The 26,347-nt window shown below is 44.6% G+C and overlaps 1 protein-coding gene across 1 annotated transcript in view; it reads right to left on the bottom strand.

The window, feature by feature from the left end:
- Nucleotides 1-26,347, bottom strand: part of SPTBN5 (spectrin beta, non-erythrocytic 5) — a 435,120-nt gene that overhangs the window by 194,834 nt on the left and 213,939 nt on the right. The window contains exons 31-33 of the mRNA XM_089686901.1: nt 6,807-6,986; nt 3,622-3,825; nt 720-869 (exon numbers count right to left, since the gene is read on the bottom strand). Coding sequence (XP_089543027.1) covers nt 720-869; nt 3,622-3,825; nt 6,807-6,986 — 534 coding nt within the window. The remainder of the gene's footprint in view (nt 1-719; nt 870-3,621; nt 3,826-6,806; nt 6,987-26,347) is intronic.

Raw genomic sequence — 26,347 nt, 5'->3', positions numbered from 1 at the left:
TAACTAGTATAAATACAGTTATTCTGGGGTTGTCACCATCCAGGGGAGGACTGACCATTTGGAAACTCAGGCACTGCCCGAGGGCCCTGGGTTAGTAGGGGGCCCCATGAGATGCCCCTGGTACCTTTTACATAGGCCTTTTTTGAGTTTGGGCAAGAACACAGGGGCCCCATGATCCCCTATTGCCCGGGGGCCCCATGAGTTGTCAGTCCACCCCTGCCACCATCCATTCACATAGAGAGCAACATGTTTCACCTGTTTCGCTTCCTCAGGAGCAGAAGGGGCAAAGATTTGACTGCTACATGGAGAACCAGCAACAGAGGATCCCAGAAGTGGTAGGCCAAAAGAGCTAGCCCGGCCTCCCGAAACCATATGGAATACGTTCAAATATACATCAGGAGTAGGGAAGATGCCAATAAATCAAATCTGTTCCAATATGAAAAGCCCTTGAAAAAGGAGATATTTTAATGTATTCACTCAGTAACCATAATACATCCTCCGAAAATTGTATCCAGGTCACTAGAAGCTGGGGATTCATTTGCCAAACATCTATAATTCAAAAATGCAATCCCAACCTCATTCTACCATGAAATTGGTGAATCCCCTGGATTTTGATCTACTTCTGATGTCTGTGTAAGTCCTCATTTTAGTAGCTCAATGACCCGCTACATCAGCCCCTGCTTACTTTAAAAAGCTGTATGTAGCTTTGGTTTCCTTACCTCCTGTGCATTCAGGATCTTCTCCATGTTCCCAACATCTCTGTAGAAGACCTGCTCTTGGTGCACTTGCTCCAGCAGCTTTCTCTTCAGTTCCCATTGCTGGTACAGTTTCTTATTTTCTTCCACGAGAGCTTGAAGTTTGACATGGATCTAAAAAAAACAAGCAAGAATCAATATGCTTGTTTCGGCTGGATTTATCATAACTTTACTTTTAGAGTTAAGCATCCCAAAGTGGATTTTTTTTGGCAGAAAAGATTTTGTATGTCTTTTCCACCAAACAAATTGTTTCCTCTCTTGCTAACATTTTTTTAAATTGTACACTTACAGCACAAAGCAATGCAAACTCAGCATCTGTAAGGTGCCAAGTATATAAGCTGGGTGTCAGGATGTAGGTCATGTATGCAGGCGTGGAAGTCACATCATCAGTGGCCATTCAAAGACTAAAAAAAAAAAAGGGGAAGCCTGGCCAGCAGAAGGATCTAAGAAAATGGCATTGGTGACAATGAAGTAATGAGGGATAAATGTAAACCATACATGACTAGAGGAGGGCAAACTAAACTAAAGGTAAATTCGCTGTGCATACATTGTGAAAAAGGCTCCTCGGGTACAAAAAGACTTTAGATCTGCTTTAAAGATAACCTATCCATAACTGTACAAGTCTACATTCCACATTGTAACATACAGCAGCCATGCTCAATCAGGGTTGCATGGAACTCTGGGGATCCTTCAGAGTTTGCTAGGGAATTCTTGAGCTGTGACTGATTGGCATCCCAATTGATGGTGCCTGGAGAGGCCCAGGACCAATGCCACTTGTCAGGGTCAGAGGCATGACTCCAATTATATTTTTGGCTAACTGTAAGGGTACAAATTTCAATTTCTTGCATACATCCGTATGATGTACTTGTATTTGTGATAGCACATGAGTAAAGCAGCGCATTCATATCAGTGACAGGCTGTATGCTGCACTTGGACTGCCTGGGCAGAGAAAATACTGCAATTATGCTGACCGGACTGAGCCAGCCTGTGTGCAGGAGCCCTTGATATGAAAAAATACATGTAGTGCTAGGTCCACTTTAACTTTCCTATTTGTTAATGCTTAAAGTGTTACTAAACCCACAACAGTAAAATCAGTCTGTATGTGCAGTAAAGCATGCTTGTTATACTCACTGTGGAACCTAAGGGGTTAATCCTCTGCATTGTGTAAAATGGCTGTTTGATCCTTTCCTCTCTGCCCCTCCTCTTGTTGAAATGACCACCTGATACAGACTGTATCTTCTCTGTTTCTCCCCTTTTTCAAGTGAACACCTCTTATCTGCACACTGAACCGCAGGCATGCACATGCTCAGTTTAGTGTGTATTGCTAGAGAGGTTTTTTTTTTCTTGGGAAAGTGCATGTGATCAGCACAGGGCCAATCAGCACTGTCCAGACAGAGGTCAGGGGATTTCCATCCTCCTAGAGCAGAAAGAAAACTCCTCCTACAAGCTTTAGCCAGTGGTGGGCTGGACACTGATAGAAGTCACAAGACTGCTCTATCTGCTGATGAGAAAATGTATTTAGCAGTTTATATTTACTAAAATAATTGCATTTTCAAGTTCTGTGTACTGTGGGAGACCAGATATAGTGAATGCAGGGTCCTGGGTTTAGTAACACTTTAATAATGATTTATAAATTGCAAGTTGGAACATCCTATTTTATATCTGCAGAATTTATATTCAATAGTACACTAACCCCTTGGCAGCTAACAAACTTTTCTTCACAAGGCCAAAACTGCACCATGACTTGGCCAACAAAATGAAACGACATAGCTAACTTTAAAGAGAAGCTGCTGTCTCCCCCCCACCCAAAAAAAAAATTACAAAAAATAAAATAAATATTGTAGCTTCTGATTTTTAATATAAGGGCACTTATCTGTCCAGGGATCCAGAGATGTCCTCACTCCAGCTGATTCTTCATGCGGCTTCGGGTGCAGGTGCCGGCATCTTAGGTAAGGGAAACCAGCATTGAAGCAGCTGCACAGCCGGTTTCCTACTGTGAATGAGCGAGCCACACTGAGCTTTGTGAATGTTCCCACAGTCTTCTGGGTCCTGTGTGTGTCCCAGAAGACTGCGGGGGGGGGGGGGGGGGGAGACAGAGGGTCCAAACTTCCTTACAGATCACTGAGGCAGGTATCTGTCAAAACCTACTCCCCCCCAATAGTGTCAAATGTGACAGTGGAGAGAGGGGGAGGGTGTAAACAAGTGAAGCTTCCCCTTTTTCCGCTTTAAGTTGAGCTGTATTAACACTTCAGTTGTTCGCATGTTAGGGTGATGAAAATACAAGGGGTTGATTTACTAAAGTCAAATAATTTGTGCACTGCAAGTGCAGTTGTTCTAGATCTGAGGGGAAGCTCTGAAATGAGAGAAAGCTCTGATTTCTATCATTCATTCATGTGCAAGCAATAAAGCTTTTTTTTTTTTTTTCCTTACATGTGATTGGGTATTCTTTGCAAAGTGAAGCTTCACCTTGTTTACTAAGCTCTGGAGCAACTGCATTTGCAATACACTTGCAGTGCACAGTATGGGATTGATTTACTAGAACTGGAGAGTGCAAAGTTTGGTGCAGCTGTACATGGTAGCCAATTCAGCTTATAACTTCTGCTAGTTCTATGAAGCTTTGACAAAAAAAACCTGATTGGTTTCTATGCAGAGCTGCACCAGATTTTACACTCTCCAGGTTTAGAAAATCAAACCCTATATTTGCCTTTAGTAAATCAACCCCAATGCCTATTTGCGTGCTACTAATTGTCACATACCTTTTAGTATTAACAAACCTACAATTCAGGTACTTTGTACTGCCATAAACACAACATCTGTAATGCAGTTTTTTTTTACTTTGCTGGAAACACAAAGCAATGAATTTTACCTGTATGGAAGGGATTTTGCCCTCTTGGAGAAGGGATTGGCCAATGGACACTGTCTTGTTGTAAGTCTCTTGATTAGCATCTATATTTTGCTTCAGATCTTGGTGGGCTTTCAGCTTTTCACTACTAGCCAAAACACCACGTATGGTCTCTTCGGCCTGCATCTCTCGGGTTATCTCTGCTGCCCAGGAGAAGTAGTCACGTACCTAAACACAGAAAAACAGCTACCATATATGTACCTTAACCAGATTAAAAACCTTCTATGCAAATTTTATACTGGGATATTGCTATGGACAAAATATATAATATTCAATGAAAAGTGTAGTATTCCATTGGTATCAGACTTCAGATCACTTCAGGTCTTATCAATTAAATGTATGAGGTTTCTATGGGTTACTACTTTCTGCACTTTGTCCTACCAAATAAGACGAATTAATATAGGAAGCCTATACAGTAAGAATATGGCTGCTACATTAAGTGACCATATGCTGATCCAGTATCTGATATACATTCTAATTTTTATTGAGTTTACAGTAACATCACAAATTGACTTGAACTTCTCTTACTATCTACTTCTAGTTCAAGGACTCCAAGTTGTGAAGCCAAAGACATCCAGACAACTAGTATTCTAAAGCCGGTCATGCATGGATCAAGATTTGGCCAGTTTCACAGGGACTGGTCAAATTTCGATCCATGTATGGGCAGGGTGATTGTACAGAAGTCGATTGACTCTGTACAACCACCCTGTTGGAACATTTTTCTGCTCGATCAGCTCAGCCGGCTTTTCCAGGAAACACTGATCAGTGTATTCTGACGGTGGGGAAGTCTCCCCACTGTCAGAATACAATAGCTCAGTGGGGAGGATTCCCCCATCCACCTTGAGTGTGTGGGTGAGGGAAATGAGCACTTTTTTTTTGTTCAATCCCTTGGTTGATCGAAAAAAAAAAACGACTCAATCCCCTGGTTGAATGAAAAAAAATTACTAATGTAGGGCTGCTTAAAGTGGTTCTAAAGGCTAAAGGTTTTTTACCTTCATGCATTCTATGCATGAAGGTTACAAACCTTCAGTGTGCAGCTCCCCCCACAGCCCCCCTATTACTTACCTGAGCCCCCTCTCGATCCAGTGGTATGCATGAGAGCAGAGACTCTCCTCTATCTCTGTCTCCTCAATGGCTGAGACAAAGCAGCAGGAGCCATTGGCTCCCACTGCTGTCAATTACAGCTAGTGAGGAGGGAGCAGGAGGTGGGACTGAGCCACGCTCTGTGTGTCCCATAGACACACAGAGGCGGCTTCAGAGTGAGCATGAACGAGGTCCCCCGAAGCAAGCAGCTTATTGTTCAGGCACTTGGTAAGGGGGAGGGGCCAGAAACCCCAGCGAGGACCAAAGAAGAGGAGGATTGGGGCTGCTCCAGGAATAATTATTTCACAGAGCAGAGCAAGTATGAGGTGTATTATTTTAAGAAAAAAAATTAATCCTTTAGGACCACTTGAAGTAGGAGTCATTGATAATTCCATAAAACTAAATAGTTGCTTTAACTGGCATAAATGTAGCAAAATAACAAAACTACTATGTAATTCTTAAGAACACTGCAGACACTGTTCTGCGAGTGTCAGTTTGCACAGGAGCACCAAGATCTACTCCTGTAATACAGAATAAGTTCCACCTGCCAAAATGACAAACAGGGCTTGCTGGTAAATGTCACCAATGAGTGTCAAAGAAGGATAAGGGCGTACCACACATGGTCAAAGTATTCAAATAACATTTAGGACATGTGCGTTTCACCCAAAGTCCACAACTGGTTTATCCCCTTATGAGCCCTCATTAACTCATTCCACTTCTCCCCTTAGTTTCTATTTTGCTGTGTTTTTATTTCTATTACCCTTTATATTTAATTTTTTCCCATTGTAATTGTTCTGGGTCAGTGACACAAAGTACCATTAAAGTACACAATTGAAGAAACCAGTGTTTCTTCCAATCTCTTCATTCACCTTGGCTGTTGACTTTCACCCTGTAAACAGAGTAGAATTCTAGTGATTTCACCATCCTTCTCACTTAAACTGTAATGTTACAATCATTACATAAAAATTAACAAGTGTTGTTTAAATGGCATATAGTCAAGGCCCATTTATTATTTGTGCCTTATTGTAACTGTCTTGTGGATCTTGAGTTGATACTGTTGAATGGAGTTTATATGTATGTACATAACTACATTACTTTCTTTGTTAAAATATCAATAAAATTCACCAAACAAGAAAAAAAGAACACATGCATTAAAACTTAAAAAAAAAAAGTGCTTACCTGATCGAGGACCTCTAAGAAACGTATTGTAACTGCAGTAACTTTTACTCATCAGCATACATAGGCTACCTCTAACCCATGTGGTACCAAGATTTCCCAGTATACCAGCCAAGATGCCCAGTTACATGTACAGAAGGAAAACTGCTATCAGTACTTACTATCTGTAGCCTGTAATCTCCTCCATGTTGTTTTTTTTTTTTAAACATCATGGAAGTGTTGGAAGAAGCAAAGCACGTATGCATTGTCTTTAGCATATAATACGTTGCTTTTATTGCTAAAAACCCAGTCTTTGTAAAGCAAGACCTAGCTTGTGTTATTCGAAGAAAGGGTTACAAGAGAGACAGCTGTCTAATGTTCATATAAGGAGGATTGGTCACAGCTCCACAGCTCGGTTCCAGATTATATTTATCTATGATTCACAGCCAGCTAGTGTTCCCCTCCAGTCTACACGTGATTCTCATATTGAAACCCTTACCAACTGCAAAGTTAAACAGACAATGATAACACTGAACTGACACTTGACAAAGAGAAGGCACCACTTTAAAGATGGGCATATCTTGCCTTGGGATCCATAGCAAATAGCTACCTGTACCCTCATCACAATTTACTATGACCTCTGCAGTTCATAGAAAGCAGCATCTGCAGTACAGAGTGTATTAAGAGAGTTACAAACTTCTGATACACGTATGCAAAACGTATGTAAAGATTTAGTACATGCTTCAAGTAAACCTTTCCTAATACAATTATGGGCTTTTAAAATATTGCTGAGTTATCCAGTTTCACCCCCAGTTTACCCTCAGACTGGTTGTGACCACAATCTGCTAAAGCAATGTTTGGGTTATTAGAGTGTAGTGTAGATCTGTTGACCTACAAAATTATCAACTTACAGCAGCCAAGAAGAAATAGAGGTTACATGTTTGTTCCAGGTCAGCCCTTCTTTTCTCCACTTTGTTCTTGGTCAGTTCCCATTTTTCCACCACCTCCTGCTGCTTTTCCTGTAAAGACTTACTCTGGTCTCTGGAACACCTGGGTAGAACTTCATCTGTTGCATCAATGACTTCTTGTAGCTGGAAAACAGAATTGAAAATTAAGTACAGTTCAACCTTTTTTATTTTTCAGGTTTTGTCTGAAAGTAGACGAAGAGTAACAAAAACAACCTCAAAAAAGTGACATGGCACTTGGAAAGAATATACAATGTTCCAAAAGTAAGGGTTAAGGCAGCATATGCATCAAAGAGATATTACAATAGGCATCAATGTCCATGGGATAATTCAAAAGACAGAATACTATCGAAAAGGAATGAATAAGTCACATGAATTATACATCAATCGTATGTGACTGGGTAAACTCTCTAAAAGAAAAGAGACCAGATAAACTATCTCGCTATGATGGTTATCTTGTGGTGGAAGGTGGATAAAGGGAAAATTCCAACTTATGGATAATCCAATATAGCGGCCCTGAGTATGTCACACAAAAAAAAGAAAAGAAGGGAAAAAGGAAAAAAAGAGTGGAGGGAAAGATAAGAGAAGATAATGGTTAAGTACTCCCCACTGGGCACCCTTAACACGCCCCACACAAACCAGATCACCCTATCTAAGCATTTTACGGTTATGTTTCCAAAAGATTCCAAGGACACCAGATCTTATTGAATCGAGGAAGGCTATTATTCAAACAAGTGGTCAAATACTCCATATTGTAGAGATCATAAATACGCTTATATAAATCAACCTGGGAGGGGGGTAGGGCCTGTTCCCATTTTTTTTTTTTTTTTTTTCTCTTCACGATTTTGACACTTATTATGGAGTGTGCATGACACATATTGCACAAATAGAATTTAATTAAGGTAATACACTATTTGTAGTTTATATTTTTTGAGGTTTTCTACATTGGATCATTATATCTGGAATTTCGTATACAACACCACAAGAAGATATGGTGGAGGTTGAAGAGAAAGTAATTTGAATTGTTTGAGAGACATTTTGGACACTATTTTTTATTTATTTTTTGATATTGCATTCTTATGATATAATTCGTTACTCTATTTATGTGTGTAAATTTTCATTTTGGAAGGTTTAATTTAGGGATAAAGGAAAGAGTCATTTTATAAAATTTTATATTAGTTCTCCTAATAAATGATACATAAATAAGTTTTATTAGCACTATCACAGATGTCCTCCCATTCCTCCATTTCCAGTACAACCTCTCTAAATAATGACAGCTATAGAAAATCCAATTCCACCTTTATAAAAAAGTGAAAGCAAACAGCTATAACCCATGGTATCCAAACGGAGCAATATTTCAAAAACATATATTCATAAATTTCAGAATTATTGTTCATATTTTGGACTATGTTAATCCAAGTTAATGTCTAGCTGCTCTTTGGTGTGTTGCTCGTCAGATTTAGTTCACTGTGTAGGTTCAATATTTTTATTTAGTCACAAAGTATATAGATAAGGTTGGAAAAAGATACAGATCTGTATACAGTAGTCCAACCTACACGTGTACATTAGTGTGCATCAGTTTTCTAAGAATATGCTTTGAATAATAGGTATATTATGCCCATTGAAGAAGGTGTCTAGAAGTTTTTTTAACAATGTCAACTAGAGATGAGCGAATCGAACATGACGAAGTGGAATTCGTTCCGAAGATTTGGAAAAATTCTATTCGTGACGAATCCGAAGATTAGCAAACTTCGGATGCACGAATTGAATTTTCCCAAAAATGGCGGCGACATGTGTGGCCACGGAGAAAATGGATGAGAAGATGGGGCGGGGATCTCTGGGAAGGCGCGCAGACAAGGCGCGCTGACCCATAATGCATTCATGACATGTTATCGCATTAGCCAATCAGCAGGAAGCCAGCACTATAAATCGCGGCCATCTTAGAATTCTCCATTAGCCTCCGGTCATTCAAGGGAGACAGACCTGTGTGTATTAAGGGACAGAGTTAGGGCCACAGAGACTTTAGGGCCACAGAATCGTTACTCAGGGACACAGAATCGTTACTCAGGGACACAGAATCGTTACTCAGGGACACAGAATCGTTACTTAGGGCCACAGCTATCAAAGAATCGAAAATTTAAAGTGACATACACCCTTTTTTTTTTTGGTGGCTGTCGTGCACAGTTGGTGCTGCAGTTTGCCGATTGTGCAAAATAAACTGACTTTCTGCTTCACAACCACTATTGTACGTTCAAAGAGTTAAATCCATTTACACGCCGGCTGGCGGTAATATTTTTTGGGTGATTAGTGCATTCCAGTGACACAAACGTACAGTTTCCAGCCAACGGCAAGCTGCAATTGACCGATTGTGTACAATAAACTGACTTTCTGCTTCACAACCACTATTGTACGTTCAAAGAGTTAAATCCATTTACACGCCGGCTGGCGGTAATATTTTTTGGGTGATTAGTGCATTCCAGTGACACAAACGTACAGTTTCCAGCCAACGGCAAGCTGCAATTGACCGATTGTGTACAATAAACTGACTTTCTGCTTCACAACCACTATTGTACGTTCAAAGAGTTAGATCCATTTACACGCCGGGTGGCGGTAATATTTTTTGGGTGATTAGTGCATTCCAGTGACATAAACGTACAGTTTCCAGCCAACGGCAAGCTGCAATTGACCGATTGTGCTAAATAAACTGACTTTCTGCTTCACAACCACTATTGTACGTTCAAAGAGTTAGATCCATTTACACGCCGGGTGGCGGTAATATTTTTTGGGTGATTAGTGCATTCCAGTGACATAAACGTACAGTTTCCAGCCAACGGCAAGCTGCAATTGACCGATTGTTCTAAATAAACTGACTTTCTGCTTCACAACCACTATTGTACGTTCAAAGAGTTAAATCCATTTACACGCCGGCTGGCGGTAATATTTTTTGGGTGATTAGTGCATTCCAGTGACCTAAACGTACAGTTTCCAGCCAACGGCAAGCTGCAATTGACCGATTGTGCTAAATAAACTGACTTTCTGCTTCACAACCACTATTGTACGTTCAAAGAGTTAAATCCATATACACGCCGGGTGGCGGTAATATTTTTTGGGTGATTAGTGCATTCCAGTGACATAAACGTACAGTTTACAGCCAACGGCAAGCTGCAATTGACCGATTGTGTACAATAAACTGACTTTCTGCTTCACAACCACTATTGTACGTTCAAAGAGTTAAATCCATTTACACGACAGCTGGCGGTAATATTTTTTGGGTGATTAGTGCATTCCAGTGACCTAAACGTACAGTTTCCAGCCAACAGCAAGCTGCAATTGACCGATTGTGCTAAATAAACTGACTTTCTGCTTCACAACCACTATTGTACGTTCAAAGAGTTAAATCCATATACACGCCGGGTGGCGGTAATATTTTTTGGGTGATTAGTGCATTCCAGTGACATAAACGTACAGTTTACAGCCAACGGCAAGCTGCAATTGACCGATTGTGCTAAATAAACTGACTTTCTGCTTCACAACCACTATTGTACGTTCAAAGAGTTAAATCCATATACACGCCGGGTGGCGGTAATATTTTTTGGGTGATTAGTGCATTCCAGTGACATAAACGTACAGTTTCCAGCCAACGGCAAGCTGCAATTGACCGATTGTGCTAAATAAACTGACTTTCTGCTTCACAACCACTATTGTACGTTCAAAGAGTTAGATCCATTTACACGCCGGGCGGCGGCAATATTTTTTGGGTGATTAGTGCATTCCAGTGACATAAACGTACAGTTTCCAGCCAACGGCAAGCTGCAATTGACCGATTGTGCTAAATAAACTGACTTTCTGCTTCACAACCACTATTGTACGTTCAAAGAGTTAAATCCATATACACGCCGGGTGGCGGTAATATTTTTTGGGTGATCAGTGCATTCCAGTGACATAAACGTACAGTTTCCAGCCAACGGCAAGCTGCAATTGACCGATTGTGCTAAATAAACTGACTTTCTGCTTCACAACCACTATTGTATGTTCAAAGAGTTAGATCCATTTACACGCCGGCTGGCGGTAATATTTTTTGGGTGATTAGTGCATTCCAGTGACATAAACGTACAGTTTCCAGCCAACGGCAAGCTGCAATTGACCGATTGTGCTAAATAAACTGACTTTCTGCTTCACATCCACTATTGTACGTTCAAAGAGTTAGATCCATTTACACGCCAGGTGGCGGTAATATTTTTTGGGTGATTAGTGCATTCCAGTGACATAAACGTACAGTTTACAGCCAACGGCAAGCTGCAATTGACCGATTGTGTACAATAAACTGACTTTCTGCTTCACAACCACTATTGTACGTTCAAAGAGTTAAATCCATATACACGCCGGGTGGCGGTAATATTTTTTGGGTGATTAGTGCATTCCAGTGACATAAACGTACAGTTTCCAGCCAACGGCAAGCTGCAATTGACCGATTGTGCTAAATAAACTGACTTTCTGCTTCACAACCACTATTGTACGTTCAAAGAGTTAGATCCATTTACACGCCGGGTGGCGGTAATATTTTTTGGGTGATTAGTGCATTCCAGTGACATAAACGTACAGTTTCCAGCCAACGGCAAGCTGCAATTGACCGATTGTGCTAAATAAACTGACTTTCTGCTTCACAACCACTATTGTACGTTCAAAGAGTTAAATCCATATACACGCCGGGTGGCGGTAATATTTTTTGGGTGATCAGTGCATTCCAGTGACATAAACGTACAGTTTCCAGCCAACGGCAAGCTGCAATTGACCGATTGTGCTAAATAAACTGACTTTCTGCTTCGCAACCACTATTGTACGTTCAAAGAGTTAGATCCATTTACACGCCGGGTGGCGGTAATATTTTTTGGGTGATTAGTGCATTCCAGTGACATAAACGTACAGTTTCCAGCCAACGGCAAGCTGCAATTGACCGATTGTGCTAAATAAACTGACTTTCTGCTTCACAACCACTATTGTACGTTCAAAGAGTTAGATCCATTTACACGCCGGGTGGCGGTAATATTTTTTGGGTGATTAGTGCATTCCAGTGACATAAACGTACAGTTTCCAGCCAACGGCAAGCTGCAATTGACCGATTGTGTACAATAAACTGACTTTCTGCTTCACAACCACTATTGTACGTTCAAAGAGTTAAATCCATTTACACGCCGGCTGGCGGTAATATTTTTTGGGTGATTAGTGCATTCCAGTGACCTAAACGTACAGTTTCCAGCCAACGGCAAGCTGCAATTGACCGATTGTGCTAAATAAACTGACTTTCTGCTTCACAACCACTATTGTACGTTCAAAGAGTTAAATCCATATACACGCCGGGTGGCGGTAATATTTTTTGGGTGATTAGTGCATTCCAGTGATATAAACGTACAGTTTACAGCCAACGGCAAGCTGCAATTGACCGATTGTGTACAATAAACTGACTTTCTGCTTCACAACCACTATTGTACGTTCAAAGAGTTAAATCCATATACACGCCGGGTGGCGGTAATATTTTTTGGGTGATTAGTGCATTCCAGTGATATAAACGTACAGTTTACAGCCAACGGCAAGCTGCAATTGACCGATTGTGTACAATAAACTGACTTTCTGCTTCACAACCACTATTGTACGTTCAAAGAGTTAGATCCATTTTTACGCAGTGTGGCGGTAATATTTTTTGGGTGATTAGTGCATTCCAGTGACCTAAACGTACAGTTTCCAGCCAACGGCAAGCTGCAATTGACCGATTGTGCTAAATAAACTGACTTTCTGCTTCACAACCACTATTGTACGTTCAAAGAGTTAAATCCATATACACGCCGGGTGGCGGTAATATTTTTTGGGTGATCAGTGCATTCCAGTGACATAAACGTACAGTTTCCAGCCAACGGCAAGCTGCAATTGACCGATTGTGCTAAATAAACTGACTTTCTGCTTCACAACCACTATTGTACGTTCAAAGAGTTAAATCCATATACACGCCGGGTGGCGGTAATATTTTTTGGGTGATTAGTGCATTCCAGTGACATAAACGTACAGTTTACAGCCAACGGCAAGCTGCAATTGACCGATTGTGTACAATAAACTGACTTTCTGCTTCACAACCACTATTGTACGTTCAAAGAGTTAAATCCATTTACACGACGGCTGGCGGTAATATTTTTTGGGTGATTAGTGCATTCCAGTGACCTAAACGTACAGTTTCCAGCCAACGGCAAGCTGCAATTGACCGATTGTGCTAAATAAACTGACTTTCTGCTTCACAACCACTATTGTACGTTCAAAGAGTTAAATCCATATACACGCCGGGTGGCGGTAATATTTTTTGGGTGATTAGTGCATTCCAGTGACATAAACGTACAGTTTCCAGCCAACGGCAAGCTGCAATTGACCGATTGTGCTAAATAAACTGACTTTCTGCTTCACAACCACTATTGTACGTTCAAAGAGTTAGATCCATTTACACACCGGGTGGCGGTAATATTTTTTGGGTGATTAGTGCATTCCAGTGACCTAAACGTACAGTTTCCAGCCAACGGCAAACTGCAATTGACCGATTGTGCTAAATAAACTGACTTTCTGCTTCACAACCACTATTGTACGTTCAAAGAGTTAAATCCATATACACGCCGGGTGGCGGTAATATTTTTTGGGTGATTAGTGCATTCCAGTGACCTAAACGTACAGTTTACAGCCAACGGCAAGCTGCAATTGACCGATTGTGCTAAATAAACTGACTTTCTGCTTCACAACCACTATTGTACGTTCAAAGAGTTAGATCCATTTACACGCCGGGTGGCGGTAATATTTTTTGGGTGATTAGTGCATTCCAGTGACATAAACGTACAGTTTCCAGCCAACGGCAAGCTGCAATTGACCGATTGTGCTAAATAAACTGACTTTCTGCTTCACAACCACTATTGTACGTTCAAAGAGTTAAATCCATATACACGCCGGGTGGCGGTAATATTTTTTGGGTGATTAGTGCATTCCAGTGACATAAATGTACAGTTTCCAGCCAACGGCAAGCTGCAATTGACCGATTGTGCTAAATAAACTGACTTTCTGCTTCACAACCACTATTGTACGTTCAAAGAGTTAGATCCATTTACACGCCGGGTGGCGGTAATATTTTTTGGGTGATTAGTGCATTCCAGTGACATAAACGTACAGTTTACAGCCAACGGCAAGCTGCAATTGACCGATTGTGCTAAATAAACTGACTTTCTGCTTCACAACCACTATTGTACGTTCAAAGAGTTAAATCCATTTACACGCCGGCTGGCAGTAATATTTTTAGGGTGATTAGTGCATTCCAGTGACATAAACATACAGTTTCCAGCCAACGGCAAGCTGCAATTGACCGATTGTGCTAAATAAACTGACTTTCTGCTTCACAACCACTATTGTACGTTCAAAGAGTTAAATCCATATACACGCCGGGTGGCGGTAATATTTTTTGGGTGATTAGTGCATTCCAGTGACATAAACGTACAGTTTCCAGCCAACGGCAAGCTGCAATTGACCGATTGTGCTAAATAAACTGAATTTCTGCTTCACAACCACTATTGTACGTTCAAAGAGTTAAATCCATATACACGCCGGGTGGCGGTAATATTTTTTGGGTGATTAGTGCATTCCAGTGACATAAACGTACAGTTTCCAGCCAACGGCAAGCTGCAATTGACCGATTGTGCTAAATAAACTGACTTTCTGCTTCACAACCACTATTGTACGTTCAAAGAGTTAGATCCATTTACACGCCGGGTGGCGGTAATATTTTTTGGGTGATTAGTGCATTCCAGTGACATAAACGTACAGTTTACAGCCAACGGCAAGCTGCAATTGACCGATTGTGTACAATAAACTGACTTTCTGCTTCACAACCACTATTGTACATTCAAAGAGTTAAATCCATTTACACGCCGGGTGGCGGTAATATTTTTTGGGTGATTAGTGCATTCCAGTGACATAAACGTACAGTTTCCAGCCAACGGCAAGCTGCAATTGACCGATTGTGCTAAATAAACTGACTTTCTGCTTCACAACCACTATTGTACGTTCAAAGAGTTAAATCCATATACACGCCGGGTGGCGGTAATATTTTTTGGGTGATTAGTGCATTCCAGTGACATAAACGTACAGTTTCCAGCCAACGGCAAGCTGCAATTGACCGATTGTGCTAAATAAACTGACTTTCTGCTTCACAACCACTATTGTACGTTCAAAGAGTTAAATCCATTTACACGCCGGCTGCCGGTAATATTTTTTGGGTGATTAGTGCATTCCAGTGACATAAACGTACAGTTTACAGCCAACGGCAAGCTGCAATTGACCGATTGTGCTAAATAAACTGACTTTCTGCTTCACAACCACTATTGTATGTTCAAAGAGTTAAATCCATTTACACGCCGGCTGGCAGTAATATTTTTAGGGTGATTAGTGCATTCCAGTGACATAAACGTACAGTTTCCAGCCAACGGCAAGCTGCAATTGACCGATTGTGCTAAATAAACTGACTTTCTGCTTCACAACCACTATTGTACGTTCAAAGAGTTAGATCCATTTACACGCCGGCTGGTGGTAATATTTTTTGGGTGATTAGTGCATTCCAGTGACATAAACGTACAGTTTCCAGCCAACGGCAAGCTGCAATTGACCGATTGTGCTAAATAAACTGACTTTCTGCTTCACAACCACTATTGTACGTTCAAAGAGTTAAATCCATATACACGCCGGGTGGCGGTAATATTTTTTGGGTGATTAGTGCATTCCAGTGACATAAACGTACAGTTTCCAGCCAACGGCAAGCTGCAATTGACCGATTGTGCTAAATAAACTGACTTTCTGCTTCACAACCACTATTGTACATTCAAAGAGTTAGATCCATTTACACGCCGGCTGGCAGTAATATTTTTTGGGTGATTAGTGCATTCCAGTGACAGAAACGTACAGTTTCCAGCCAACGGCAAGCTGCAATTGACCGATTGTGCTAAATAAACTGACTTTCTGCTTCACAACCACTATTGTACGTTCAAAGAGTTAAATCCATTTACACGCCGGCTGGCGGTAATATTTTTTGGGTGATTAGTGCATTCCAGTGACCTAAACGTACAGTTTCCAGCCAACGGCAAGCTGCAATTGACCGATTGTGCTAAATAAACTGACTTTCTGCTTCACAACCACTATTGTACGTTCAAAGAGTTAAATCCATATACACGCCGGGTGGCGGTAATATTTTTTGGGTGATTAGTGCATTCCAGTGACATAAACGTACAGTTTCCAGCCAACGGCAAGCTGCAATTGACCGATTGTGCTAAATAAACTGACTTTCTGCTTCACAACCACTATTGTACGTTCAAAGAGTTAAATCCGTTTTTATTTTTGGGGTGCTTATTGAATTAAAGAGTATGTCAGACAACACACAGAGGAGTGGCAGAGGAGGCAATGTTTCAGGAGCGAGCAGACGTGGCAGCAGAGGAAGGGGTCGAGGCAGCACTAGTCGCAGCCAGAGGCCAGTGCTCCTGGTGTCATCCAGCGGTCGTGTCTCCACCGACAACCCTGCCGTCATCGATTGGTTGACTCGGTCGTCTTCCTCTTCCCAGGTCACCTCTGACACCTACAGCCAACGGTCGGTGGGTACGTCAGACACAACCGTTAGTTGGCATGGCCCGGGAGCAAGCCCACTGAAATCACGTGTCCTCGACCTGCCCCTTTCCTTTGGTGTTCCCTCACCAAGCGAAGTATTGCATGCTGTGGGCTCAGCCCCACTGTACAGTGAGGAAGAGCTAACAGAGGGCGGTCAGGAACGGGGGGAGACATCCGCCTCTTCAGCAGCCAGGCGAAGAAGTACTGGCGAGGAGAGTGGCTCGGTAGCCGGTCTAGAGACAGGTCTGTCTCCTGACCCACACGCAGCCGAGGGGGCTAGTAGTGACGTGGAGACCCTAATTGATGATGATGAGGCTGATCGCACTTGGCAGCCTCGTCGTCATCAGGCTATTGCTTCCGCATCATCAGGAGAAGAGGGTGCCAGCTTGCCAGCGAGCAAAACAGTCGGTGGGTTGCCCAGGAGGCAGCAGGGTCGCAGCAGTGTCAGTGGAGCCAAACGGCCACGGAGTAGAGCACCAGCTCCACTGCAGCCTACCACCACGGCCAGTAGTGGTGCCGGTGTGCACGGAGGAAGTAGCAGTCAGCCAGTGAGGAGTAGCGGGGGCAAAGTTTCCTACTTGGCGGTGTGGCAATTTTTCGTCAAGCCGCCCGAGGAAGTAAACGTAGCCGTATGTCGACTATGTGGCCAGAAAGTCAAGCGTGGCCAGGGTGCCAATGTTGGGACTACAGCGTTGCGTCAGCATATGCAGCGTCGCCATTCGGTGGCCTGGGAAAACCGTGATAAAGATACGGCGGTTCTGCCTGCCCCAGCCCCTGCTCCATCACCCGCTCCGTTACTTGCTCCGTCACCCGACGTCAATCGCCCTCTATCAGCCAGTCAAGGCTCCAACACCTCTGCTGAGGGGAGTTGTCGCTTGTTGGCATCTTCCGCTCGTTCAGATGCTCCTTCTCCTGCTACTCCTCTTCACGGATTCCGTCAGCAGTCTTTCTTGGAATCCGTTTCCAAGAGACAACAGTTTGCGAGCACGCACCCGACGGTGCAGAAGCTGAACGTCCTCCTGTCCAAGTTGCTGGTGCTGCAGTCCCTCCCTTTCCAAGTGGTGGACTCAGCACCTTTCCGAGAAATGATGGCTTGTGCCGAGCCGCGGTGGAGAGTGCCAAGCCGGCATTTCTTCACCAAAAAGGCAGTGCCAGCCCTGCATTCACATGTAGAAGAGATGGTGGGCCAGTCTTTGAGCATGTCGGTCTCTGCCAAAGTGCACGGCAGCGCCGACGTGTGGAGCTGTAACTACGGTCAGGGACAGTAAATGTCATTTACGGTCCACTGGGTGAACGTGGTGCCGGCACAGCCGCACCAGCAACTTGGACAGGTCACGCCGCTTTTGCCTCCACGTTTGCACGTCCTTGGTCCAGCAAAGATGTCCGCCTCTACCACCTCTTCTTCCGCCGTGTCCTCAGCCGCCACCCCCGTGCCAAGTCCCATTACCCGACCGGCATATCACATGTGCAGGGCGCAACGGTGTCACGCTGTGCTGCACCTGGTATGCCTTGGCGAACGTAGTCACACAGGGGAGGAACTTCTGAGTGTAATGAACAGAGAAATCGACAGATGGCTGTCTCCGCGCAAACTGAAAATCGGAACCATGTTGACCGACAACGGAAAGAACATGGTGTCTGCTCTGCGTCAAGGAAGGTTGTGCCATGCGCCATGCATGGCTCACGTGTTCAATCTGGTTGTCAAGCGGTTCCTAAAATCCACCATCCCACTGCAAGACATCCTTAAAATGTCACGTAAACTTTGCATGCATTTCAGCCATTCCTACACCGCAAAGCACACCCTCCTTGAGCTGCAGCGGCAGAACGGAATTCCACAGCATCGCCTGATCTGCGACGTTGCAACAAGGTGGAATTCAACCCTACATATGTTAGACCGCCTTTACGAACAGCGAAAGGCCATCACCGATTTCCTGATGTTACAAGCGGATAAAGGTACTCCCCTGTGTAACTTAGATGTCAGCCATTGGCAGCTCATGTGTGACACCTGCCGCTTGCTCAGGCCCTTTGAGGAGGCCACGCTATTCGTGAGTTGGCAGGACTATGGGATGAACGACGTCATTCCTCTGTTGCACGTCCTGGAACAAATGCTGTTAACAATGGCTGGTCAGGGTGCGGTAGACGTGGTGCACAGATCTCAACGCCACATGACCCCTGTGGGGGCAGGACAGGAAGAAGAGGAGGAGGTAGAGGAGGACATTGGTGCTCAGGAATTATTGAGTGAAATGGGTGGTTTTTCCACTCAGCGGACAGGAGTGGAGGAGCAGGAGCATCTGGTAGAGGAGGAGGAGGAGACAGAGGACCCAGACGCACCGTGGCAGTATGCTGTGGAGATGGAGGCAGGGAGTCCCTCGCATTCCTTGGCACAAATGGCCCATAGCATGCTCGGTTGCTTGCGTAGCGACAGCCGAATAATAACCATCAGACAGAGGGATGACTTTTGGCTGTCCACCTTGTTGGACCCTCGCTACCGTTCAAAAATGGTGGCCTTTTTCACACCTGCTGAGAGGGAGGCCAAAATAAAGTACTATAAAAACCACCTATGTAGTCAGTTGGTCTCTGCCTTTCTGCGCCAACGTCCATCCTCAGACACTGTGGGCCCTGTGCGCTCGCGGGAATTGCTTTGTATATCTGTCGCCTTAGGGGCCGCTGTCTGGCGACATAATTTTTTGTCACTGTGTAGACATCTATTTATAGGCCGATGTTTGGCCACAAAAATATATTTAGTAATAACCTAGCCGTTCAGGCCGCTCCCTGAACACCTTGGGAATTGCTTTGTATATCTGTCGCCTTAGAGGCCGCTGTCTGTACAGCTCATGAATTGCTTTCTATATGTGTCGCCTTTGAGGCCGCTGGCTGGACAGCTGATGAATTGATTTGTATATATGTACTTATTGTCCGCTGTCCGGACAGCTCATGAATTACTTTTTGTATATAGCCTTCCAAACCACTCTCAGAATAAGTCATGATATTCATGCTGTGTATAGCCTTATAGGCCAATGGTCAATCAAGTCATGATTGTTATAGTGTGTATAGCCTTATAGGCCGCTGTCTTTACAACTTTATAATTCCATGCAGTATATAGCCCTATCGGCCACTTTCTGGCATCCAGTTGCTGTAGCCCCCATCACCACACTGTGCCACGGGCCCCTGTACCGCCTTCTCATACTGCTGCCAGATCCATCCTCTGCCATGTGCGTCTTTGTCGTCTGCTCACGCTGCTGGGTTCCAGTTTTAAACCTAGGCCTGTGTATGGCTTCCGAATACTGCTGCCTCCACCGCCACCCTGCGCCATGTGCCTCTGTCGTCTGCTCACGCTGCTGACGGCTTCCGCTTTTTAACCTAGGCCTGTGTATGGCTTCCGAATTCTGCTGCCTCCACCGCCACCCTGCGCCATGTGCCTCTGTCGTCTGCTCACGCTGCTGACGGCTTCCGCTTTTTAAACTAGTCCTGTGTATGTCTTCCGAATACTGCTGCCTCCACCGCCACCCTGCGCCATGTGCCACTTTCGGGTCTCCTCACACTGCTGCCAGGTCCATACTGATTCATGGCCCCCTGTACCGGCTCCTCATGAACGTGGTTCAGCGGGTTTGCATCACTTAACGGCAAATCGTTGACAAATGCTGGGACGTTCAGTGTTGTGCGCATTAAGCCAGACACCAAAGGGCAGCACAGACCGGTTATTACTCGCTCAAGCATGGCTGAACAAAACCAGTCTCTACCACAAATTGGACCCAGACCTGCCCAGGGTCTCGTAACTAGATTGCACGGAGGAGTAGAGTCCGTTATCGGAATTAAATAGACAAAACGCCACACCAAAAAGAGTGGCCATTTCCAACACTTATTCCAGAAAGAGGAACAACCCGTTTCATATACGGCCCGTAGACGTTTCACGTCTGCCACATTCAGTCGATTTAAGACGCAAGCTCCACTTCCTGTGGTCTCTGACCGTCGATATACCTTTAAGTGTCAGCTTTGAAGCTATATTCCCTCCGGAGCACTGACACTGGTGCCCTTCCGTCAACATGCCTTTAAGTTTCAGTTTTCAACCATATTCCCCACAGAAGCCAAACTCTTGGGTATCCCAGAAGCTGCTCAGCGGGTCAGGGCAATAAAGCTCCCGGTTCGCAGGTTGTTCCGTCTTATGGATGGAAGTACGACGGTATATGATCTTCTTCGCACCCACGGCATTACCTCATAAAATTTCTGCATTGCATCTGCAATCACAACGCTGACTTCCCGGATCGCCACTCAGCCATTGGACTCTTGATAGTCGTCTCCCCACACTGCTGCTGGGGGGACTTTTTAACCTAGGCCTGTGTATGGCCTTCAATTGAAGCTGCTTCCGCTCCGCCACTCTGCCATTGGACTCTTGATAGTCGTCTCCCCCACGCTGCTGCTGGGGGGACTTTTTAACATAGGCCTCTGTATGGCCTTTAATTGAAGCTGCTTATGCTCCGCCACTCTGCCATGGGCCTCTTGGGTATCCCAGAAGCTGCTCAGCGGGTCAGGGCAATAAAGCTCCCGGTTCGCAGGTTGTTCCGTCTTATGGATGGAAGTACGACGGTATATGATCTTCTTCGCACCCACGGCATCACCTCATAGAATCTCTGCATTGCATCTGCAATCACAACGCTGACTTCCCGGATCGCCACTCAGCCATTGGACTCTTGATAGTCGTTTCCCCACACTGCTGCTGGGGGGACTTTTTAACCTAGGCCTGTGTATGGCCTTCAATTGAAGCTGCTTCCGCTCCGCCACTCTGCCATTGGACTCTTGATAGTCGTCTCCCCCACGCTGCTGCTGGGGGGACTTTTTAACCTAGGCCTGTGTATGGCCTTCAATTGAAGCTGCTTCTGCTCCGCCACTCTGCCATTGGACTCTTGATAGTCGTCTCCCCACACTGCTGCTGGGGGGACTTTTTAACATAAGCCTCTGTATGGCCTTCAATTTAAGCTGCTTACGCTTCGCCACTCTGCCATGGGCCCCTGTACCGCCTCCTCTTGCTGCTGCCAGGTCCAGAGTGTGTCATGGGTCCCTGTACGGCCTCCCATTGCTGCTGACTTCATCGCCAGACTCTGCCATGTGCCACTTTCAGGTCTCCTTACACTGTTGGTGGGTTCCATTTTGTGATAGTGTGCTGTATGGCCTTCCATTGCTGCTGCCTCCACCGCCACCCTGCGCCATGTGCCTCTGTCGTCTGCTCACGCTGCTGACGGCTTCCGCTTTTTAACCGAGGCCTGTGTTTGGCTTCCGAATACTGCTGCATCCACCGCCATCCTGCGCCATGTGTCTCTGTTGTCTGCTCACGCTGCTGATGGCTTCCGCTTTTTAACCTAGGCCTGTGTATGGCTTCAGAATAATGCTGCCTACACCGCCACCCTGCGCCATGTGCCTCTGTCGTCTGCTCACGCTGCTGCCAGGTCCATACTGATTCATGGCCCCCTGTACCGGCTCCTCATGAACGTGGTTCAGCGGGTTTGCATCACTTAACGGCAAATCGTTGACAAACGCTGGGACGTTCAGTGTTGTGCGCATTAAGCCAGACACCAAAGGGCAGCACAGACCTGTTATTACTCGCTCAAGCATGGCTGAACAAAACCAGTCTCTACCACAAATTGGACCCAGACCTGCCCAGGGTCTCGTAAGTAGATTGCACGGAGGAGTAGAGTTCGTTATTGGAATTAACTGTGAGGGACTTTTAAACCTAGGCCTGTGTATGGCCTTCAATTGAAGCTGCTTCTGCTCCGCCACTCTGCCATTGGACTCTTGATAGTCGTCTCCCCACGCTGCTGCTGGGGGGACTTTTTAACATAGGCCTCTGTATGGCCTTCAATTTTAGCTGCTTACGCTCCGCCACTCTGCCATGGGCCCCTGTACCGCCTCCTCATGCTGCTGCCAGGCCCGTAATCTGCCATGGGCCCCTGTACCGACTCCTCATGCTGCTGCCAGGCCCGTAATCTGTCATGGGCCCCTGTACCGCCTCCTCATGCTGCTGCCAGGTCCAGAGTGTGTCATGGGTCCCTGTACGGCCTCCCATTGCTGCTGTCTCCATCGCCACACTCTGCCATGTGCCACTTTCAGGTCTCCTCACACTGCTGGTGGGTTCCATTTTGTCATAGGGTGCTGGCAGATTACGGGCCTCCCATTGCTGCTGCCAGGCCCGTAATCTGCCATGGGCCCCCGTACCGACTCCTCATGCTGCTGCCAGGCCCGTAATCTGTCATAGGCCCCTGTACCGCCTCCTCATGCTGCTGCCAGGTCCAGAGTGTGTCATGGGTCCCTGTACGGCCTTCCATTGCTGCTGTCTCCATCGCCACACTCTGCCATGTGGCACTTTCAGGTCTCCTCACACTGCTGGTGGGTTCCATTTTGTCATAGGGTGCTGTATGGCCTCCCATTGCTGCTGCCTCCACCGCCACACTGTGGCTCCACACTCTGGTTTTGGCCCCGTGACTGCCCAAATGAGTGAAGTGTGCGGTGATTCTAAGATCGATGGCACTCATCTGCATGTCATACTGACTGACAGTATTATTTCTCTTCCCCAGCAGACTCCAAGAGCATTTAAATTAAAGGTACAGTGTTCTGCACTAATATAAAGGCTCTCTGAAGCCTAGAAACACCCTTTTTATAAGTTAAATTCGCAGCGAATATATTCGGCTCGAAGCGAATTTATTCGGCGAATTCGGCAAATCAGCCGAACCGAATTTTTGAATAATTCGCTCATCTCTAATGTCAACACTCCCGCTGATACCACTGCCTGAGAAAGGTTCTACATTATTGCTGCTTTAGCTACAACAAATGTTGAATTGAATCTATCATGGGTCATGGAGCATTCATTACACAGGCTCAATATACAATATGTTACTTGTTCCGAAATCTTGTGAAGCGTAATGAATAGTTCCCCCTTTTTGCACAATAATTTGTTGTTTTAGCTTTTACCTGGTACATTCACACCATACTGTATATTTCTCATCTTTAAATGAATCTAACAAAAAATTAATTCAATCCAGACAGTGCACAGCAATAAAAATACTGTGTATAAAAAAAAAAAAGGAAAAGAAAACACTTCCCTGCTGTCCACAGTGGTTCTCATTTGCGTGGTATACACACACACAGAGTCTGCTGCTTTTGTTGGCTCTTTCTGGTGTTCCCCTGGTTAACTTCCTGGTTCTAAGCACCCTACATCACATCCACTCAGAGGGGCTTTCACACCATTGACCACTTGGAAGGAGACTTATTGATACACTTTTTAATATCTTGTCAATGTCAGTGCATATTTATGCAGTATGTTTTCATTTGGACTTTTATTAAGGACTTTTTAGTCTTTTTAGACTCTCTTTATGTCGTTTATCATTCCATGCCTATTATTATTTTTGGCAGGTTAACCAGTGCACCCCTTTTTTGTGCCTGGGTACATTTAGAGTGTAAATGCCCTCTACAAATCTCTTTTTAACCATCTTGTTAGGCTATAATTATAGTAAATTTGATTGATGGCATGGGCTATCAAAGTTTGCACCACCTAGCTTGTAAGCAGATTACATCAGGGGTTGTGTACAAAATAAAGTTTTGTTTTATTTTGGGTCACCATTATAACCTATTAGTGTGTGTACTTGATATATGAAAGGTGTACTGAGTCAGCAGGCTGCCCAAAAGTTAGGAAAGAGCTAAGCTAGCCTACTTTTAAGTGTTTTGGTAGGCCAAAAATACACGGGGAGGTAACCTTTGTCAGAGCGCAATAGGAGGAGGAGGGGAGCTGGAGTCTTGGGTCTTTGCCTCCACATGGGAAGGAGTCGGGATGATATTGCAGGTCTAAGGACTTTATGGACTTGCACTACTCTGAGATGTGAGATGGCAGCCTGGTTAGGAAACAGCCTGAATAGGGAATAGAGCTAGAGTTGTGAAGAATTAACTGTAAAGACTGTGTACTGTAATAACCTATTGCTCCTCAGTAATGTCTAAATTACCCTTAAAGTTCCTGGTCTGACATTCTTACACAGGGGTTGCATGTAATGTTGTATCCAAAGAACAAGAGCTTGTACAACAAACTTCAAATGAAGAAGGGAGGAGAGAGGGCCACCATAAAAGGGTTAACCATAAAAACGATTTGGTGGTATGGCTAGCATGCCATTGCATGAGTAACCATCACCTCTAAACTCCTAGAACGCTTAGTCTACAATTGCCTGAGCTCCCACCTCACCGACAACAACCTTCTTGACCCTTTACAGTCTGGCTTTCGCTCACTACACTCCATTGAAACTGCCCTACTAAAACTCACTAATGATCTACTAACTGCTAAAACCAATGGCCACTACTCCGTACTCTTACTACTTGACCTCTCTGTGGCTTTTGATACGGTTGACCATCCCCTCCTCCTCAAAAAACACCACTCTCTTGGTCTCAGAGACTTCGCTCTCTCCTGGTTTTCCTCCTATCTATCGCTGCGCTCCTTCAGCGTTACCTACAGTTGTGGCCAAAATTATTCAACCCCCAATGCTGTAAAGGGGTTTAGGGACTATAGTGTACATTTGGAATTGTATTCAGAATCAAATCCTACAAGGACGTTGTAACTACCCAAATGCAACTAAAATGACATCAATTGTTTATGTAATACAGTAGTAAATGGTTCTTATGTGGTTTCTTCATTGCCACAATTATTCAACCCCTTAAAGACTACCACTCTGAAGAACAGAGGTTCATACAGGTGCTTTCCATCAGGTATTGAAAACACCTGTGGATGTCACCGAGCAGCAATCAAGCATAATAAGCACCAATTAGGCAGCTTTAAAATGACTGTGATACTCAGCTCCTTCTAGACATTTACTGGTGTGGTTACAAACATGGTGAAGGCAAGAGAATGGTCCAGGAAGACAAGAGAAGAGGTGATTTCTCTTCACAGGAAGGGCAATGGCTATAAGAAGATTGCAAAGATGTTAAACATACCAAGAGACACCTTAGGAAGCATCATTCGCAAATTCAAGGCAAAGGGCACTGTTGAAACGCTACCTGGTCGTGGCAGAAAGAAGATGCTGACTTCGACTGCTGTGCGCTACCTGAAGCGTAGAGTGGAGAGAAGTCCCCGTGTGACTGCTGAGGAACTGAGAAAAGATTTGTCAGATGTGGGTACAGAAGTTTCAGCCCAGACAATAAGACGCACACTGCGTAATGAAGGCCTCCGTGCCAGAACTCCCAGGCGTACCCCCTTGCTGTCTCCAAAGAATAAGAAGAGTCGACTGCAGTATGCCAAAAGCCATGTGGACAAACCACAAAAGTTGTGGGATAGTGTTCTGTGGACTGATGAAACAAAATTAGAACTGTTTGGGCCCATGGATCAACGCTATGTTTGGAGGAGGAAGAACAAGGCCTATGATGAAAAGAACACCTTGCCTACTGTGAAGCATGGTGGAGGGTCAATCATGCTTTGGGGCTGTTTTGCTTCTGCAGGTACAGGGAAGCTTCAGCGTGTGCAAGGTACCATGAATTCTCTTCAGTACCAGGAGATATTGGATGGAAACGTGATGCAGTCCGTCACACACCTGAGGCTTGGGAGACGTTGGACCTTTCAACAGGACAATGATCCCAAGCATACCTCCAAGTCCACTAGAGCATGGTTGCAGAGGAAAGGCTGGAACATTTTGGAGTGGCCATCGCAGTCACCAGACTTAAATCCGATTGAGAACCTCTGGTGGGACTTAAAGAAAGCAGTTGCAGTGCGCAAGCCTAAGAATGTGACTGAACTGGAGGCCTTTGCCCATGAAGAATGGGCGAAGATACCCGTAGATCGCTGCAAGACACTTGTGTCA

This window comes from Staurois parvus, unplaced genomic scaffold (assembly GCF_062004578.1).
Source record: "Staurois parvus isolate SC_StPar_1 unplaced genomic scaffold, SC_StPar_1.0 ptg000414l, whole genome shotgun sequence".
Classification (NCBI taxonomy): Eukaryota; Metazoa; Chordata; class Amphibia; order Anura; family Ranidae; genus Staurois; species Staurois parvus.
This window is presented reverse-complemented; position numbering and strand designations above follow the sequence as displayed.